We start from the raw sequence: 20,000 nt of genomic DNA, 5'->3' as shown, positions 1-20,000 counted from the left end.
GGGTGGAGGGGGGGATTGAAGGGAGGAAGAGAGGGCGGAGGGGGGGATTGAAGGGAGGAAGAGAGGGCGGAGGGGGGGATTGAAGGGAGGAAGAGAGGGCGGAGGGGTGGATTGGAGGGAGCAAGAGAGGATGCATGGGGGATTGGAGGGAGCTAGAGAGCGCACATGGGGGGGATTGGAGGGAGGAAGAGAGGGCGAAGGGAGGACTGGAGGGAGGAAAAGAGGATGGAGGGGGGGATTGGAGGGAGTTAGAGAGGGCGGAGGGGGATTGGAGGGAGGAGAGAGGGCAGAGGGGGGGATTGGAGCGAGCAAGAGAGGGTGGAGGGGGGGATTGGAGGGAGGAGAGAGGGCGGAGGGGGGATTGGAGGAGAGTGGGAGTGTTGAGGAGAATGGAGGGAGTTAAGGGGGATGGAGGGAGTTGAGGGGGATGGAGGGAGTTGAGGGGGATGGAGGGAGTTGAGGGGGATGGAGGGGGTAGAGGGGGATGGAGGGAGTAGAGGGGGATGGAGGAAGTAGAGGGGGATGGAGGGAGTTGAGGGAAATGAGGGAGCTGAGGGAGCTGAGGGAAATGAGGGAGTTGAGGGAAATAAGGGAGTTGAGGGAGTTGAGGGAAATGAGGGAAATGAGGGAGTTGAGGGAGTTGAGGGAGTTGAGGGAAATGAGGGAGTTGAGGGAAATGAGGGAAATGAGGGAGTTGAGGGAAATGAGGGAAATGAGGGAGTTGAGGGGAATGAGGGAGTTGAGGGGAATGAGGGAGTTGAGGGGGTTGAGGGAGTTGAGGGGAATGAGGGAGTTGAGGGGAATGAGGGAGTTGAGGGGAATGAGGGAGTTGAGGGGAATGAGGGAGTTGAGGGGGATTGGAGGGGGTTGAGTGGATTGGAGGGGGTTGAGGGGAATGGTGGGAGTTGAGGGGGATGGAGGGGGTTGAGGGGAGTTGGGGGGGATGGAGGGTGTTGAGGCCTGTGACTAGTGGTGTGCCGCAGGGATCGGTGTTGGGTCCATTGTTGTTTGTCATCTATATCAATGATCTGGATGATAATGTGGTAAATTGGATCAGCAAGTTTGCTGATGATACAAAGATTGGAGGTGTAGTGGACAGTGAGGAAGGTTTTCAAAGCTTGCAGAGGGATTTGGACCAGCTAGAAAAATGGACTGAAAAATGGCAAATGGAATTTAACGCAGACAAGTGTGAGATATTGCACTTTGGAAGGACAAACCAAAGAAGAACGTACAGGGTAAATGGTAGGACTCTGAAGAGTGCAGTTGAACAGAGGGATGTGGGAATACAGGTACAGAATTCCCTAAAAGTGACGTCACAGGTGGATAGGGTCGTAAAGAGTGCCTTTGGTACATTGGCCTTTATAAATCGGAGTATCGAGTATAAAAGTTGGAGTGTTATGGTAAGGTTATATAAGGCATTGGTGAGGCCGAATTTAGAGTATTGTGTACAGTTTTGGTCACCTAGTTACAGGAAGGATGTAAATAAGATTGAAAGAGTGCAGAGAAGGTTCACAAGGATGTTGCCGGGACTTGAGAAGCTGAGTTACAGAGAGAGATTGAATAGGTTGGGACTTTATTCCCTGGAGCGTAGAAGATTGAGGGGAGATTTGATAGAGGTGTATAAGATTTTGATGGGTATAGATAGAGTGGATGCAAGCAGGCTTTTTCCGCTGAGGCTAGGGGAGAAAAAAACCAGAGGGCATGGGTTAAGGGTGAAAGGAGAAAAGTTTAAAGGGAATATTAGGGGGGGCTTCTTCACGCAGAGAGTGGTGGGAGTGTGGAATGAGCTGCCGGATAAAGTGGTAACTTTTAACATTTAAGAAAAACTTGGACGGGTTCATGGATGAGAGGGGTGTGGAGGGATATGGTCCAAGTGCAGGTCAGTGGGACTAGGCAAAAAATGGTTCGGCACAGACAAGAAGGGCCAAAAGGCCTGTTTCTGAGCTGTAGTTTTCTATGGTTCTATGGAGGGGGATTGAGGGGGATGGGGGGGTTGACAGGGGTTGGAGGGAGTGGAGGGGGATGGAGGGGGATGGAGGGGGTTGAGGGGGACGGAGGGGGACGGAGGGTGTTGAGGGGGATGGAGGGGGATGGAGGGGGGTTGGGGGGGATGGAGGGAGTGGAGGGGGATGGAGGGTGTTGAGGGGGGTTGGAGGGAGTGGAGGGTGTTGAGGGGGATTGAGGGGAGTGTGCCAAGGATTGGGTCTGATGTTGGAGAGTGTGTTGTTCTGTAATTCCAACGGGAATGTGTTGGGAGAGTCTGTGTGTCACCGAGTTGTCCTCAATGCTCCCGGATTCCCGGGGTGGGTGATTGGGGGAGGGGTGGGGGTGGTGGGGGGGGGGGTGGGGGGAGGGTTTTGCCGTCCCTTGCTGAGGTCTCTAAACCCGCGTGTGTCGTTGCAGTATGATTAACGCTGAATTCTGCACTGGATCGGTCCTCATTTCTTCGGAGGCTCTGCTGGGAAAGACCAGCCCTGCCCAACTTCTCATCATGACTATCTTCGAAGCCGCCCTTTTCTCCATCAACGAGTACGTGCTTCTCTCTGTCTTAGAGGTAAGACTTCATGGCTTGAGTTACAAGAATGATCCCTGGAATGAAGAGCTTGCCGTATGAGGAATGGTTGAGGACTCTGGGTCTGTACTCGGTGGGAGTTTAGAAGGATGAGGGGGGGGATCTTATTGAAACTTACAGGATACTGCGAGGCCCGGATAGAGTGGACGTGGAGAGGATGTTTCCACTTGTAGGAAAAACTCGAACCAGAGGGCACAACCTCAGGCTAAAGGGACGATCCTTTAAAACAGAGATGAGGAGGAATTTCTCCAGCCAGAGAGTGGTGAATCTGTGGAACTCTTTGCCGCAGAAGGCTGTGGAGGCCGGGTCATTGAGTGTCTTTAAGACAGAGATAGATCGGTTCTTGATTAATGAGGGGGTCAGGGGTTATGTGGAAAAGGCAGGAGAATGGGGATGAGAAAAATATCAGCCATGATTGAATGGCGGAGCAGACTCGATGGGCCGAGTGGCCTAATTCTGCTCCTATGTCTTATGGTTATAAGGAGGGGCTGGATAGACTGGGACTTTTTTCTCTGGAGCGTAGGAGGCTGAGGGGTGATCTTATAGAGGTCTATAAAATAATGAGGGGCACAGATCAGCTAGATAGTCAATATCTTTTCCCCAAAGGTAGGGGAGTCTAAACCTAGAGGGCATAGGTTTAAGGTGAGAGGGGAGAGTTACAAAAGGGTCCAGAGGGGCAATTGTTTCACAGAGAGGGTGGTGAGTGTCTGGAACGAGCTGCCAGAGGCAGTAGTAGAGGCGGGTACAATTTCGTCCTTTAAAAAAGCGTTGAGACAGTTACAGGGGTACAGAGGGCAAAGGCGGGCAATTGGGACTAGCTCGGTGGTTAAAAAAACAGGGGCAGCATTGGACAAGTTGGGCCGAAGGGCCTGTTTCCATGCTGCAAACCTCTGACTCTAAACACGACGGCCCAAGTAATCGGATAGTCCAAATCGTGCGCGGGAGCATGCGGATCTCCGACGCTCCATGTGGACACTTCCTCCTCCTTGACTCTTCGCCACCCCCCCCCCCCCCCGCAGCCCCACTTTGACACCTCCACAACACGCGGCGCGTTGCGATTGGGTGTACGTCGCAGACAGGCGTGGAGAGGAGGGGGTGAGGCGGGGAGGGTCAGAGGGAGAGGAGGGGGAAAGGGAGGAGGAATCTGCTTCGTTCAGGCACTGGGAGTGAAGGGGTTAGTGCGGGGAGCAGGGCTGGGGGATGGGGGGGAAGGAGATACATCTGGGAACAGTGCGACAGGCAGGCTGTTTCTAGATCACACACACACAAGGGACTCTGTTCAACAAAATACACACTGTACAAAGGCCAAACAAACCCAACTCCTTGTGATTCCAATAATCAGACAGTCTCTTTCAAGAACATTCAGTGGAAAATTACAACAGTTCTCAGCTAAACGATCGTCTGAGAGCGGGTACCTCATCCCCTGGGTAATTTTCACACTTAAAACACACGCTTCCACCCTCAGAATAAAACGGAAAGTTATAACACTCTCACACACACACTGTCTCTCAGTATAAGACTCTCAGTTATAACACTCTCACACACACACTGTCCCTCAGTATAAGACACTCAGTTATAACACTCTCTCTAACACTGTCTCTCAGTATAAGACTCTCAGTTATAACTCTCTCTCACACTGTCTCTCAGTATAAGTCTCTCAGTTATAACACTCTCTCTCTCACACTGTCTCTCAGTATAAGTCTCTCAGTTATAACACTCTCTCACACACTGTCCCTCAGTATAAGACTCTCAGTTATAACACTCTCTCACACACACTGTCCCTCAGTATAAGACTCTCAGTTATAACACTCTCACACACACACTGTCTCTCAGTATAAGACTCTCAGTTATAACACTCTCTCTCACACACTGTCCCTCAGTATAAGACTCTCAGTTATAACACTCTCACACACACACTGTCCCTCAGTATAAGACTCTCAGTTATAACACTCTCACACACACACTGTCTCTCAGTATAAGACTCTCAGTTATAACACTCTCTCACACACACTGTCCCTCAGTAAAAGACACTCAGTTATAACACTCTCTCACACACACTGTCCCTCAGTATAAGGCTCTCAGTTATAACACACTCTCACACACACTGTCCCTCAGTATAAGACACTCAGTTATAACACTCTCTCTAACACTGTCTCTCAGTATAAGACTCTCAGTTATAACACTCTCTCTCTCACACTGTCTCTCAGTATAAGTCTCTCAGTTATAACACTCTCTCTCTCACACTGTCTCTCAGTATAAGTCTCTCAGTTATAACACTCTCTCTCACACACTGTCCCTCAGTATAAGACTCTCAGTTATAACACTCTCTCACACACACTGTCCCTCAGTATAAGACTCTCAGTTATAACACTCTCACACACACACTGTCTCTCAGTATAAGACTCTCAGTTATAACACTCTCTCTCACACACTGTCCCTCAGTATAAGACTCTCAGTTATAACACTCTCACACACACACTGTCCCTCAGTATAAGACTCTCAGTTATAACACTCTCACACACACTGTCTCTCAGTATAAGACTCTCAGTTATAACACTCTCTCACACACACTGTCCCTCAGTAAAAGACACTCAGTTATAACACTCTCTCACACACACTGTCCCTCAGTATAAGACTCTCAGTTATAACACTCTCTCTCACACACTGTCCCTCAGTATAAGACTCTCAGTTATAACACTCTCTCACACACACTGTCCCTCAGTATAAGACTCTCAGTTATAACACACTCTCACACACACTGTCCCTCAGTATAAGACTCTCAGTTATAACACTCTCTCTCACACACTGTCCCTCAGGATAAGACTCTCAGTTATAACACTCTCTCTCACACACTGTCCCTCAGTATAAGTCTCTCAGTTATAACACTCTCTCTCACACACTGTCCCTCAGTATAAGACTCTCAGTTATAACACTCTCACACACACACTGTCCCTCAGTATAAGACTCTCAGTTATAACACTCTCACACACACACTGTCTCTCAGTATAAGACTCTCAGTTATAACACTCTCTCACACACACTGTCCCTCAGTAAAAGACACTCAGTTATAACACTCTCTCACACACACTGTCCCTCAGAACAAGGCTCTCAGTTATAACACACTCTCACACACACTGTCCCTCAGTATAAGACTCTCAGTTATAACACTCTCTCTCACACACTGTCCCTCAGGATAAGACTCTCAGTTATAACACTCTCTCTCACACACTGTCCCTCAGTATAAGTCTCTCAGTTATAACACTCTCTCTCACACACTGTCCCTCAGTATAAGACTCTCAGTTATAACACTCTCACACACACACTGTCCCTCAGTATAAGACTCTCAGTTATAACACTCTCACACACACACTGTCCCTCAGTAAAAGACACTCAGTTATAACACTCTCTCACACACACTGTCCCTCAGTATAAGGCTCTCAGTTATAACACACTCTCACACACACTGTCCCTCAGTATAAGACTCTCAGTTATAACACTCTCTCTCACACACTGTCCCTCAGGATAAGACTCTCAGTTATAACACTCTCTCTCACACACTGTCCCTCAGTATAAGTCTCTCAGTTATAACACTCTCTCTCACACACTGTCCCTCAGTATAAGACTCTCAGTTATAACACTCTCACACACACTGTCCCTCGTATTAAGACTCTCAGTTATAACACTCTCTCTCACACACTGTCCCTCAGGATAAGACTCTCAGTTATAACACTCTCTCTCACACACTGTCCCTCAGTATAAGTCTCTCAGTTATAACACTCTCTCTCACACACTGTCCCTCAGTATAAGACTCTCAGTTATAACACTCTCTCTCTCACACACTGTCCCTCAGTATAAGACTCTCAGTTATAACACTCTCTCTCTCACACACTGTCCCTCAGTATAAGACTCTCAGTTATAACACTCTCTCTCACACACTGTCTCCCAGTATAAGACTCTCAGTTATAACACTCTCTCTCACACACACTGTCCCTCAGTATAAGACTCAGTTATAACACTCTCTCACACACCCTGTCCCTCAGTATAAGACTCTCAGTTATAACAATCTCTCACACACACTGTCTCTCAGTATAAGACTCTCAGTTATAACACTCTCACACACACTGTCCCTCAGTATAAGACTCAGTTATAACACTCTCTCACACACCCTGTCCCTCAGTATAAGACTCTCAGTTATAACACTCTCTCTCACACACTGTCTCCCAGTATAAGACTCTCAGTTATAACACTCTCTCTCACACACACTGTCCCTCAGTATAAGACTCAGTTATAACACTCTCTCACACACACTGTCTCTCAGTATAAGACTCTCAGTTATAACACTCTCTCTTTCACACACTGTCCCTCAGTATAAGACTCTCAGTTATAACACTCTCTCACACACACTGTCCCTCAGTATAAGACTCTCAGTTATAACACTCTCTCACACACACTGTCCCTCAGTATAAGACTCTCAGTTATAACACTCTCTCACACACACTGTCACTCAGTATAAGACTCTCAGTCAGAACACTCTCACACACACTGTCTCTCAGTATAAGACTCTCAGTTATAACACTCTCTCTCACACACACTGTCTCTCAGTATAAGACTCTCAGTTATAACACTCTCTCACACACACTGTCCCTCAGTATAAGACTCTCAGTCAGAACACTCTCACACACACTGTCTCTCAGTATAAGACTCTCAGTTATAACACTCTCTCTCACACACACTGTCTCTCAGTATAAGACACTCAGTTATAACACTCTCTCACACACACTGTCCCTCAGTATAAGACTCTCAGTCAGAACACTCTCACACACACTGTCTCTCAGTATAAGACTCTCAGTTATAACACTCTCTCTCACACACACTGTCTCTCAGTATAAGACTCTCAGTTATAACACTCTCTCACACACACTGTCCCTCAGTATAAGACTCTCAGTTATAACACTCTCACACACACTGTCCCTCAGTATAAGACACTCAGTTATAACACTCTCTCACACACACTGTCCCTCAGTATAAGACTCTCAGTTATAACACTCTCTCACACACACTGTCTCTCAGTATAAGACTTTCAGTTATAACACTCTCTCACACACTGTCCCTCAGTATAAGACTCTCAGTTATAACACTCTCTCTCACACACACTGTCCCTCAGTATAAGACTCTCAGTTATAACACTCTCACACACACTGTCCCTCAGTATAAGACTCTCAGTTATAACACTCTCTCTCACACACTGTCCCTCAGTATAAGACTCTCAGTTATAACACTCTCTCACACACACTGTCCCTCAGTATAAGACACTCTGTTATAACACTCTCTTACACACTGTCCCTCAGTATAAGACACTCAGTTATAACACTCTCTCTCACACACACTGTCCCTCAGTATAAGACACTCAGTTATAAGACTCTCTCACACACTGTCCCTCAGTATAAGACACTCAGTTATAACACTCTCTCACACACACTGTCCCTCAGTATAAGACACTCAGTTATAACACTCTCTCACACACACTGTCCCTCAGTATCAGACTCTCAGTTATAACACTCTCACACACACTGTCCCTCAGTATAAGACACTCAGTTATAACACTCTCTCACACACTGTCTCTCAGTATAAGACTCTCAGTTATAACACTCTCGCACACACTGTCCCTCAGTATAAGACTCTCAGTTATAACACTCTCTCACACACACTGTCCCTCAGTATAAGACTCTCAGTTATAACACTCTCTCTCACACACACTGTCCCTCAGTATAAGACTCTCAGTTATAACACTCTCTCTCACACACTGTCCCTCAGTATAAGACTCTCAGTTATAACACTCTCTCTCACACACACTGTCCCTCAGTATAAGACTCTCAGTTATAACACTCTCTCTCACACACTGTCCCTCAGTATAAGACTCTCAGTTATAACACTCTCTCTCACACACACTGTCTCTCAGTATAAGACTCTCAGTTTTAACACTCTCTCACACACACTGTCCCTCAGTATAAGACTCTCAGTTATAACACTCTCTCTCACACACTGTCCCTCAGTATAAGTCTCTCAGTTATAACACTCTCTCTCACACATTGTCCCTCAGTATAAGACTCTCAGTTATAACACTCTCACACACACTGTCCCTCAGTAAAAGACACTCAGTTATAACACTCTCTCTCACACACACTGTCCCTCAGTATAAGACTCTCAGTTATAACACTCTCACACACACTGTCCCTCAGTATAAGTCTCTCAGTTATAACACTCTCTCACACACACTGTCCCTCAGTATAAGACTCTCAGTTATAACACTCTCACACACACTGTCCCTCAGTAAAAGACACTCAGTTATAACACTCTCTCACACACACTGTCCCTCAGTATAAGACTCTCAGTTATAACACTCTCTCTCACACACACTGTCCCTCAGTATAAGACTCTCAGTTATAACACTCTCTCTCACACACACTGTCCCTCAGTATAAGACTCTCAGTTATAACACTCTCTCACACACACTGTCCCTCAGTATAAGACTCTCAGTTATAACACTCTCTCACACACTGTCCCTCAGTATAAGACTCTCAGTTATAACACTCTCTCACACACACTGTCTCTCAGTATAAGACTCTCAGTTATAACACTCTCTCTCACTCACTGTCCCTCAGTATAAGACTCTCAGTTATAACACACTCTCTCACACACACTGTCCCTCAGTATAAGACTCTCAGTTATAACACTCTCTCTCACACACTGTCCCTCAGTATAAGACTCTCAGTTATAACACTCTCACACACACTGTCCCTCAGTATAAGACTCTCAGTTATAACACTCTCTCACACACACTGTCTCTCAGTATAAGACTCTCAGTTATAACACTCTCTCTCACACACTGTCCCTCAGTATAAGACTCTCAGTTATAACACTCTCACACACAGTCCCTCAGTATAAGACACTCAGTTATAACACTCTCTCTCACACACACTGTCCCTCAGTATAAGACTCTCAGTTATAACACTCTCTCTCACACACACTGTCCCTCAGTATAAGACTCTCAGTTATAACACTCTCTCACACACACTGTCCCTCAGTATAAGACTCTCAGTTATAACACTCTCTCACACACTGTCCCTCAGTATAAGACTCTCAGTTATAACACTCTCTCACACACACCGTCTCTCAGTATAAGACTCTCAGTTATAACACTCTCTCTCACACATACTGTCCCTCAGTATAAGACTCTCAGTTATAACACTCTCTCACACACACTGTCCCTCAGTATAAGACTCTCAGTTATAACACTCTCTCACACACACTGTCCCTCAGTATAAGACTCTCAGTTATAACACTCTCTCACACACACTGTCCCTCAGTATAAGACTCTCAGTTATAACACTCTCTCACACACTGTCCCTCAGTATAAGGCTCTCAGTTATAACACTCTCACACACACTGTCCCTCAGTATAAGACTCTCAGTTATAACACTCTCTCACACACACTGTCCCTCAGTATAAGACACTCAGTTATAACACTCTCTCTCACACACTGTCCCTCAGTATAAGACTCTCAGTTATAACACTCTCTCACACACTGTCCCTCAGTATAAGACTCTCAGTTATAACACTCTCTCACACACACTGTCCCTCAGTATAAGACTCTCAGTTATAACACTCTCTCTCACACACACTGTCCCTCAGTATAAGACTCTCAGTTATAACACTCTCACACACACTGTCCCTCAGTATAAGACTCTCAGTTATAACACTCACACACACTGTCCCTCAGTATAAGACTCTCAGTTATAACACTCTCTCACACACACTGTCCCTCAGTATAAGACTCTCAGTTATAACACTCACACACACTGTCTCTCAGTATAAGACTCTCAGTTATAACACTCTCTCTCACACACTGTCCCTCAGTATAAGACTCTCAGTTATAACACTCTCTCACACACTGTCCCTCAGTATAAGACTCTCAGTTATAACACTCTCTCACACACACTGTCCCTCAGTATAAGACTCTCAGTTATAACACTCTCTCACACACACTGTCCCTCAGTATAAGACTCTCAGTTATAACACACTCTCACACACACTGTCTCTCAGTATAAGACTCTCAGTTATAACACTCTCTCACACACACTGTCCCTCAGTATAAGACTCTCAGTTATAACACTCACACACACTGTCTCTCAGTATAAGACTCTCAGTTATAACACTCTCACACACACTGTCCCTCAGTATAAGACTCTCAGTTATAACACTCTCTCACACACACTGTCCCTCAGTATAAGACTCTCAGTTATAACACTCTCTCTCACACACTGTCCCTCAGTATAAGTCTCTCAGTTATAACACTCTCTCTCACACACTGTCCCTCAGTATAAGACTCTCAGTTATAACACTCTCTCACACACTGTCCCTCAGTATAAGACTCTCAGTTATAACACTCTCTCACACACACTGTCCCTCAGTATAAGACTCTCAGTTATAACACTCTCTCTCACACACTGTCCCTCAGTATAAGACTCTCAGTTATAACACTCACACACACTGTCCCTCAGTATAAGACTCTCAGTTATAACACTCTCACACACACACTGTCCCTCAGTATAAGACTCTCAGTTATAACACTCTCTCTCACACACTGTCCCTCAGTATAAGACTCTCAGTTATAACACTCTCTCACACACACTGTCCCTCAGTATAAGACTCTCAGTTATAACACTCTCTCACACACACTGTCCCTCAGTATAAGACTCTCAGTTATTAAACTCTCTGCTGTATTTGATCTGATGTTGTTATTCTGTGTGTGTATTTGAATGTGTCCAGTTTTGTGTGGGCATATCCCCCTGTATTATTACACACAGATAAAGGACGCTGGTGGGTCCATGACCATTCACACCTTTGGGGCATATTTCGGCCTGACGATTGCCCGCATCCTCTACCGAGCGCAGTTGGACAAAAGCCGTCAGCGCGAGGGATCCGTCTATCATTCTGACTTGTTTGCCATGATCGGTGAGTCCTTTCTCAAACCTGCCCCCCTTTCCCCCTCTTCCCATCGTGCGTGTTCTGAATATTCTCCACTTGCCTGGATGAGTGCGTCTCCAACAACAATCTCCACTTGCCTGGATGAGTGCGTCTCCAACAACAATCTCCACTTGCCTGGATGAGTGTCTCTCCAACAACAATCTCCACTTGCCTGGATGAGTGCGTCTCCAACAACAATCTCCACTTGCCTGGATGAGTGCGTCTCCAACAACAATCTCCACTTGCCTGGATGAGTGCGTCTCCAACAACAATCTCCACTTGCCTGGATGAGTGCGTCTCTAACAACAATCTCCACTTGCCTGGATGAGTGCGTCTCCAACAACAATCCCCACTTGCCTGGATGAGTGCGCCTCCAACAACAATCTCCACTTGCCTGGATGAGTGCGTCTCCAACAACAATCTCCACTTGCCTGGATGAGTGCGGCTCCAACAACACTCGAGAAGCTCGACACCATCCAGGACAAAGCAGCCCCGCTCAATCGACACGCTAACCACAAACACTCACTCCCTCCACCCCCGACACAGCCGTGTGAACCATCTACAAGATGCACCGCAGCGACTCGCCAAGGCTCCTTCAACAGCACCTTCCAAACCCGCCACCTCTACCATCTAGAAGGACAAGGTGGGGGGGGCAGCAGACACATGGGGAACACCCACCGCCTGCAAGTTCCCCCTCCGAGCCACTCACCATCCCGACTGGGAAATATATCGGCCGCTCCTTCACTGTGGCTGGGGTCAAAATCCCGGAACTCCCTCCCTAACAGCACTGTGGGTGTACCTACCCCACACACGGGGACTGACTGATTCCCAATAACAATCCTGGAACTCCCTCCCTAACAGCACTGTGGGTGTACCTACCCCACACACGGGGACTGACTGATGTCCCATAACAATCCTGGAACTCTCTCCCTAACAGCACTGTGGGTGTACCTACCCCACACACGGGGACTGACTGATGTCCAATAACAATCCTGGAACTCCCTGCCTAACAGCACTGTGGGTGTACCTACACCACACAGGGACTGACTGATGTCCAATAACAATCCCGGAACTCCCTGCCTAACAGCACTGTGGGTGTACCTACACCACACAGGGACTGACTGATGTCCAATGACAATCCCGGAACTCCCTCCCTAACAGCACTGTGGGTGTACCTACACCACACACGGGGACTGACTGATGTCCAATAACAATCCTGGAACTCCCTCCCTAACAGCACAGTGGGTGTACCTACCCCCCACACGGGGACTGACTGATGTCCAATAACAATCCTGGAACTCCCTCCCTAACAGCACTGTGGGTGTACCTACCCCATACACGGGGACTGACTGATTCCCAATAACAATCCTGGAACTCCCTCCCTAACAGCACTGTGGGTGTACCTACCCCACACACGGGGACTGACTGATGTCCCATAACAATCCCGGAACTCCCTCCCTAACAGCACTGTGGGTGTACCTACCCCACACACGGGGACTGACTGATGTCCAATAACAATCCTGGAACTCCCTGCCTAACAGCACTGTGGGTGTACCTACACCACACAGGGACTGACTGATGTCCAATAACAATCCCGGAACTCCCTGCCTAACAGCACTGTGGGTGTACCTACACCACACAGGGACTGACTGATGTCCAATGACAATCCCGGAACTCCCTCCCTAACAGCACTGTGGGTGTACCTACACCACACACGGGGACTGACTGATGTCCAATAACAATCCTGGAACTCCCTCCCTAACAGCACAGTGGGTGTACCTACCCCCCACACGGGGACTGACTGATGTCCAATAACAATCCTGGAACTCCCTCCCTAACAGCACTGTGGGTGTACCTACCCCACACACGGGGACTGACTGATGTCCAATAACAATCCTGGAACTCCCTGCCTAACAGCTCTGTGGGTGTACCTACCCCACACACGGGGACTGACTGATGTCCAATAACAATCCTGGAACACCCTCCCTAACAGCACTGTGGGTGTACCTACCCCACACACGGGGACTGACTGATGTCCAATAACAATCCTGGAACTCCCTCCCTAACAGCACTGTGGGTGTACCTACCCCACACACGGGGACTGACTGATGTCCAATAACAATCCTGGAACTCCCTCCCTAACAGCACTGTGGGTGTACCTACCCCACACACGGGGACTGAAGTGTGTTCAAGATGGCGGCTCACCCACCAACTTCTCGAGGGGCGATTGGGGATGGGATGTAGATAAAGGGCCCGGCCAGAGAGGCTCATGTCCCTCTATTGAACAACAGCAAAACAGCAGGAGGCCATTCAGCCCATCTATGCACAAGCGTCTCGGCGAAGAAGCTTTCCCAGACGCCTCTCCCTCAGTTGGACTGGCAGCGAATCGATAGGCCACAACTCTGAATCTAAAATGCTGCTTGCTGGACTTGTTAATATTCAGAATGGAGGTTTATCCAGAGATGCAAACCGCAGCACTCTGCTGAACCCTGCTGGGTCGCCCAGGAACTGAATTTAATCTGACAAAACACTGACCCCTCGATAGTGCGGCCCTGTCACTGACTGACCCCTCGATAGTGCGGCCCTGTCACTGTGTCACTGACTGACCCCTCGATAGTGCGGCCCTGTTACTGTGTCACTGACTGACCCCTCGATAGTGCGGCCCTGTCACTGTGTCACTGACTGACCCCTCGATAGTGCGGCCCTGTCACTGACTGACCCCTCGATAGTGCGGCCCTGTCACTGTGTCACTGACTGACCCCTCAATAGTGCGGCCCTGTCACTGTGTCACTGACTGACCCCTCGATAGTGCGGCCCTGTCACTGACTGACCCCTCGATAGTGCGGCCCTGTCACTGTGTCACTGACTGATCCCTCGATAGTGCGGCCCTGTCACTGACTGACCCCTCGATAGTGCGGCCCTGTCACTGTGTCACTGACTGACCCCTCGATAGTGCGGCCGTGTCACTGTGTCACTGACTGACCCCTCGATAGTGCGGCCGTGTCACTGACTGACCCCTCGATAGTGCGGCCCTGTCACTGTGTCACTGACTGACCCCTCGATAGTGCGGCCCTGTCACTGTGTCACTGACTGACCCCTCGATACTGCCGCCCTGTCACTGTGTCACTGACTGACCCCTCGATAGTGCGGCCCTGTCACTGTGTCACTGACTGACCCCTCGATAGTGCGGCCCTCTCACTGTGTCACTGACTGACCCCTCGATAGTGCGGCCCTGTCACTGTGTCACTGACTGACCCCTCGATAGTGCGGCCCTGTCACTGTGTCACTGACTGACCCCTCGATAGTGCGGCCCTGTCACTGTGTCACTGACTGACCGTTCGATAGTGCGGCCCTGTCACTGTGTCACTGACTGACCCCTCGATAGTGCGGCCCTGTCACTGTGTCACTGACTGACCCCTCGATAGTGCGGCCGTGTCACTGTGTCACTGACTGACCCCTCGATAGTGCGGCCCTATCACTGTGTCACTGACTGACCCCTCGATAGTGCGGCCATGTCACTGTGTCACTGACTGACCCCTCGATAGTGCGGCCCTGTCACTGTGTCACTGACTGACCCCTCGATAGTGCGGCCATGTCACTGTGTCACTGACTGACCCCTCGATAGTGCGGCCCTGTCACTGTGTCACTGACTGACTGACCCCTCGATAGTGCGGCCCTGTCACTGACTGACCCCTCGATAGTGCGGCCCTGTCACTGTGTCACTGTATCACTGACTGACCCCTCGATAGTGCGGCCCTGTCACTGTGTCACTGACTGACCCCTCGATAGTGCGGCCCTATCACTGTGTCACTGACTGACCCCTCGATAGTGCGGCCCTGTCACTGTGTCACTGACGGACCCCTCGATAGTGCGGCCCTGTCACTGACTGACCGTTCGATAGTGCGGCCCTGTCACTGTGTCACTGACTGACCCCTCGATAGTGCGGCCCTATCACTGTGTCACTGACTGACCCCTCGATAGTGCGGCCCTGTCACTGTGTCACTGACTGACCGTTCGATAGTGCGGCCCTGTCACTGTGTCACTGACTGACCCCTCGATAGTGCGGCCCTGTCACTGTGTCACTGACTGACCCCTCGATAGTGCGGCCCTATCACTGTGTCACTGACGGACCGCTCGATAGTGCGGCCCTGTCACTGTGTCACTGACTGACCCCTCGATAGTGCGGCCCTGTCACTGTGTCACTGACTGACCCCTCGATAGTGCGGCCCTGTCACTGTGTCACTGACTGACAGACCCCTCGATAGTGCGGCCCTATCACTGCGTCACTAACTGACCCCTCGATAGTGCGGCCCTGTCACTGACTGACCCCTCGATAGTGCGGCCCTGTCACTGTGTCACTGACTGACTGACCCCTCGATAGTGCGGCCCAGTCACTGTGTCACTGACTGACTGACCCCTCGATAGTGCGGCCCTGTCACTGTGTCACTGACGGACCCCTCGATAGTGCGGCCCTGTCACTGACTGACCGTTCGATAGTGTGGCCCTGTCACTGTGTCACTGACTGACCCCTCGATAGTGCGGCCCTATCACTGTGTCACTGACTGACCCCTCGATAGTGCGGCCCTGTCACTGTGTCACTGACTGACTGACCCCTCGATAGTGCGGCCCTGTCACTGTGTCACTGACTGACCCCTCGATAGTGCGGCCCTGTCACTGTGTCACTGACTGACCCCTCGATAGTGCGGCCGTGTCACTGTGTCACTGACTGACCCCTCGATAGTGCGGCCCTATCACTGTGTCACTGACTGACCCCTCGATAGTGCGGCCATGTCACTGTGTCACTGACTGACCCCTCGATAGTGCGGCCCTGTCACTGTGTCACTGACTGACCCCTCGATAGTGCGGCCCTGTCACTGTGTCACTGACTGACTGACCCCTCGATAGTGCGGCCCTGTCACTGTGTCACTGACTGACCCCTCGATAGTGCGGCCCTGTCACTGTGTCACTGACTGACTGACCCCTCGATAGTGCGGCCCTGTCACTGACTGACCCCTCGATACTGCGGCCCTGTCACTGTGTCACTGTATCACTGACTGACCCCTCGATAGTGCGGCCCTGTCACTGTGTCACTGACTGACCCCTCGATAGTGCGGCCCTGTCACTGTGTCACTGACTGACCCCTCGATAGTGCGGCCCTATCACTGTGTCACTGACGGACCCCTCGATAGTGCGGCCCTGTCACTGACTGACCGTTCGATAGTGCGGCCCTGTCACTGTGTCACTGACTGACCCCTCGATAGTGCGGCCCTATCACTGTGTCACTGACTGACCCCTCGATAGTGCGGCCCTATCACTGTGTCACTGACGGACTCCTCGATAGTGCGGACCTGTCACTGACTGACCCCTCGATACTGCGGCCCTGTCACTGTGTCACTGACTGACTGACCCCTCGATAGAGCGGCCCTATCACTGTGTCACTGACTGACCCCTCGATAGTGCGGCCCTGTCACTGTGTCACTGACTGACTGACCCCTCGATAGTGCGGCCCTGTCACTGTGTCACTGACTGACTGGCCCCTCGATAGTGCGGCCCTATCACTGTGTCACTGACTGACCCCTCGATAGTGCGGCCCTGTCACTGTGTCACTGACTGACCCCTCGATAGTGCGGCCCGGTCACTGTGTCACTGACTGACTGACCCCTCGATACTGCGGCCCTATCACTGTGTCACTGACTGACCCCTCGATAGTGCGGCCCTGTCACTGTGTCACTGACTGACCCCTCGATAGTGCGGCCCTGTCACTGTGTCACTGACTGACTGACCCCTCGATAGTGCGGCCCTGTCACTGTGTCACTGACTGACCCCTCGATAGTGCGGCCCTGTCACTGTGTCACTGACTGACCCCTCGATAGTGCGGCCCTGTCACTGTGTCACTGACTGACCCCTCGATAGTGCGGCCCTGTCACTGTGTCACTGACTGACCCCTCGATAGTGCGGCCCTATCACTGTGTCACTGACTGACCCCTCGATAGTGCGGCCCTGTCACTGTGTCACTGACTGACTGACCCCTCGATAGTGCGGCCCTGTCACTGTGTCACTGACTGACCCCTCGATAGTGCGGCCATGTCACTGTGTCACTGACTGACCCCTCGATAGTGCGGCCGTGTCACTGTGTCACTGACTGGCTGACTGACCCCTCGATAGTGCGGCCCTGTCACTGTGTCACTGACTGACCCCTCGATAGTGCGGCCCTGTCACTGTGTCACTGACTGACCCCTCGATAGTGCGGCCGTGTCACTGTGTCACTGACTGACCCCTCGATAGTGCGGCCCTATCACTGTGTCACTGACTGACCCCTCGACAGTGCGGCCCTGTCACTGTGTCACTGACGGACCCCTCGATAGTGCGGCCCTATCACTGTGTCACTGACTGACCCCTCGATAGTGCGGCCCTGTCACTGTGTCACTGACTGACCCCTCGATAGTGCGGCCCTGTCACTGTGTCACTGACTGACTGACCCCTCGATAGTGCGGCCCTGTCACTGTGTCACTGACTGACCCCTCGATAGTGCGGCCCTGTCACTGTGTCACTGACTGACCCCTCGATAGTGCGGCCGTGTCACTGTGTCACTGACTGACCCCTCGATAGTGCGGCCCTGTCACTGTGTCACTGACTGACTGACCCCTCGATAGTGCGGCCCTATCACTGTGTCACTGACTGACCCCTCGATAGTGAGGCCCTGTCACTGTGTCACTGACTGACCCCTCGATAGTGCGGCCCTGTCACTGTGTCACTGACTGACCCCTCGATAGTGCGGCCCTGTCACTGTGTCACTGACTGACCCCTCGATAGTGCGGCCCTATCACTGTGTCACTGACTGACCCCTCGATAGTGAGGCCCTGTCACTGTGTCACTGACTGACCCCTCGATAGTGCGGCCGTGTCACTGTGTCACTGACTGACCCCTCGATAGTGCGGCCCTGTCACTGTGTCACTGACTGACCCCTCGATAGTGAGGCCCTGTCACTGTGTCACTGACTGACCCCTCGATAGTGCGGCCCTGTCACTGTGTCACTGACTGACCCCTCGATAGTGCGGCCCTGTCACTGTGTCACTGTGTCACTGACTGACCCCTCGATAGTGCGGCCCTATCACTGTGTCACTGACGGACCCCTCGATAGTGCGGCCCTATCACTGTGTCACTGACTGACTGACTCCTCGATAGTGCGGCCCTGTCACTGTGTCACTGACTGACCCCTCGATAGTGCGGCCCTGTCACTGTGTCACTGACTGACCCCTCGATAGTGCGGCCCTGTCACTGTGTCACTGACTGACTGACTCCTCGATAGTGCGGCCCTGTCACTGTGTCACTGACTGACTGACTCCTCGATAGTGCGGCCCTGTCACTGTGTCACTGACTGACCCCTCGACAGTGCGGCCCTGTCACTGTGTCACTGTGTCACTGACTGACCCCTCGATAGTGCGGCCCTATCACTGTGTCACTGACTGACTGACTCCTCGATAGTGCGGCCCTGTCACTGTGTCACTGACTGACCCCTCGATAGTGCGGCCCTGTCACTGTGTCACTGACTGACCCCTCGATAGTGCGGCCCTGTCACTGTGTCACTGACTGACTGACTCCTCGATAGTGCGGCCCTGTCACTGTGTCACTGACTGACTGACTCCTCGATAGTGCGGCCCTGTCACTGTGTCACTGACTGACCCCTCGACAGTGCGGCCCTGTCACTGTGTCACTGACTGACTGACCCCTCGACAGTGCGGCCCTGTCACTGTGTCACTGACTGACTGACCCCTCGATAGTGCGGCCCTATCACTGTGTCACTGACTGACCCCTCGATAGTGCGGCCCTGTCACTGTGTCACTGACTGACTGACTCCTCGATAGTGCGGCCCTGTCACTGTGTCACTGACTGACCCCTCGACAGTGCGGCCCTGTCACTGTGTCACTGACTGACCCCTCGATAGTGCGGCCCTATCACTGTGTCACTGACTGACCCCTCGATAGTGAGGCCCTGTCACTGTGTCACTGACTGACCCCTCGATAGTGCGGCCCTATCACTGTGTCACTGACTGACTGACTCCTCGATAGTGCGGCCCTGTCACTGTGTCACTGACTGACCCCTCGATAGTGCGGCCCTGTCACTGTGTCACTGACTGACCCCTCGATAGTGCGGCCCTATCACTGTGTCACTGACTGACCCCTCGATAGTGAGGCCCTGTCACTGTGTCACTGACTGACCCCTCGATAGTGCGGCCCTGTCACTGTGTCACTGACTGACCCCTCGATAGTGAGGCCCTGTCACTGTGTCACTGACTGACCCCTCGATAGTGCGGCCCTGTCACTGTGTCACTGACTGACCCCTCGATAGTGCGGCCCTATCACTGTGTCACTGACTGACCCCTCGATAGTGAGGCCCTGTC

General features: G+C 50.9%; 1 protein-coding gene across 1 annotated transcript in view; it reads left to right on the top strand.

Annotated features, from left to right (window-relative positions):
* LOC144490262 (ammonium transporter Rh type B-A-like) overlaps nt 1-20,000 on the top strand; it is a gene marked incomplete at its 3' end in the record, with an annotated part of 36,932 nt that overhangs the window by 788 nt on the left and 16,144 nt on the right. Inside the window, exons 2-3 of the mRNA XM_078208042.1 lie at nt 2,404-2,554; nt 11,440-11,587. Of these exons, the coding sequence (XP_078064168.1) occupies nt 2,404-2,554; nt 11,440-11,587 (299 nt within the window). The remainder of the gene's footprint in view (nt 1-2,403; nt 2,555-11,439; nt 11,588-20,000) is intronic.

Source organism: Mustelus asterias, unplaced genomic scaffold (assembly GCF_964213995.1).
Source record: "Mustelus asterias unplaced genomic scaffold, sMusAst1.hap1.1 HAP1_SCAFFOLD_3081, whole genome shotgun sequence".
NCBI lineage: Eukaryota > Metazoa > Chordata > Chondrichthyes > Carcharhiniformes > Triakidae > Mustelus > Mustelus asterias.
The sequence above is the reverse complement of the archived record's forward strand: the minus strand, read 5'-3'. Positions and strand labels throughout refer to the sequence as shown.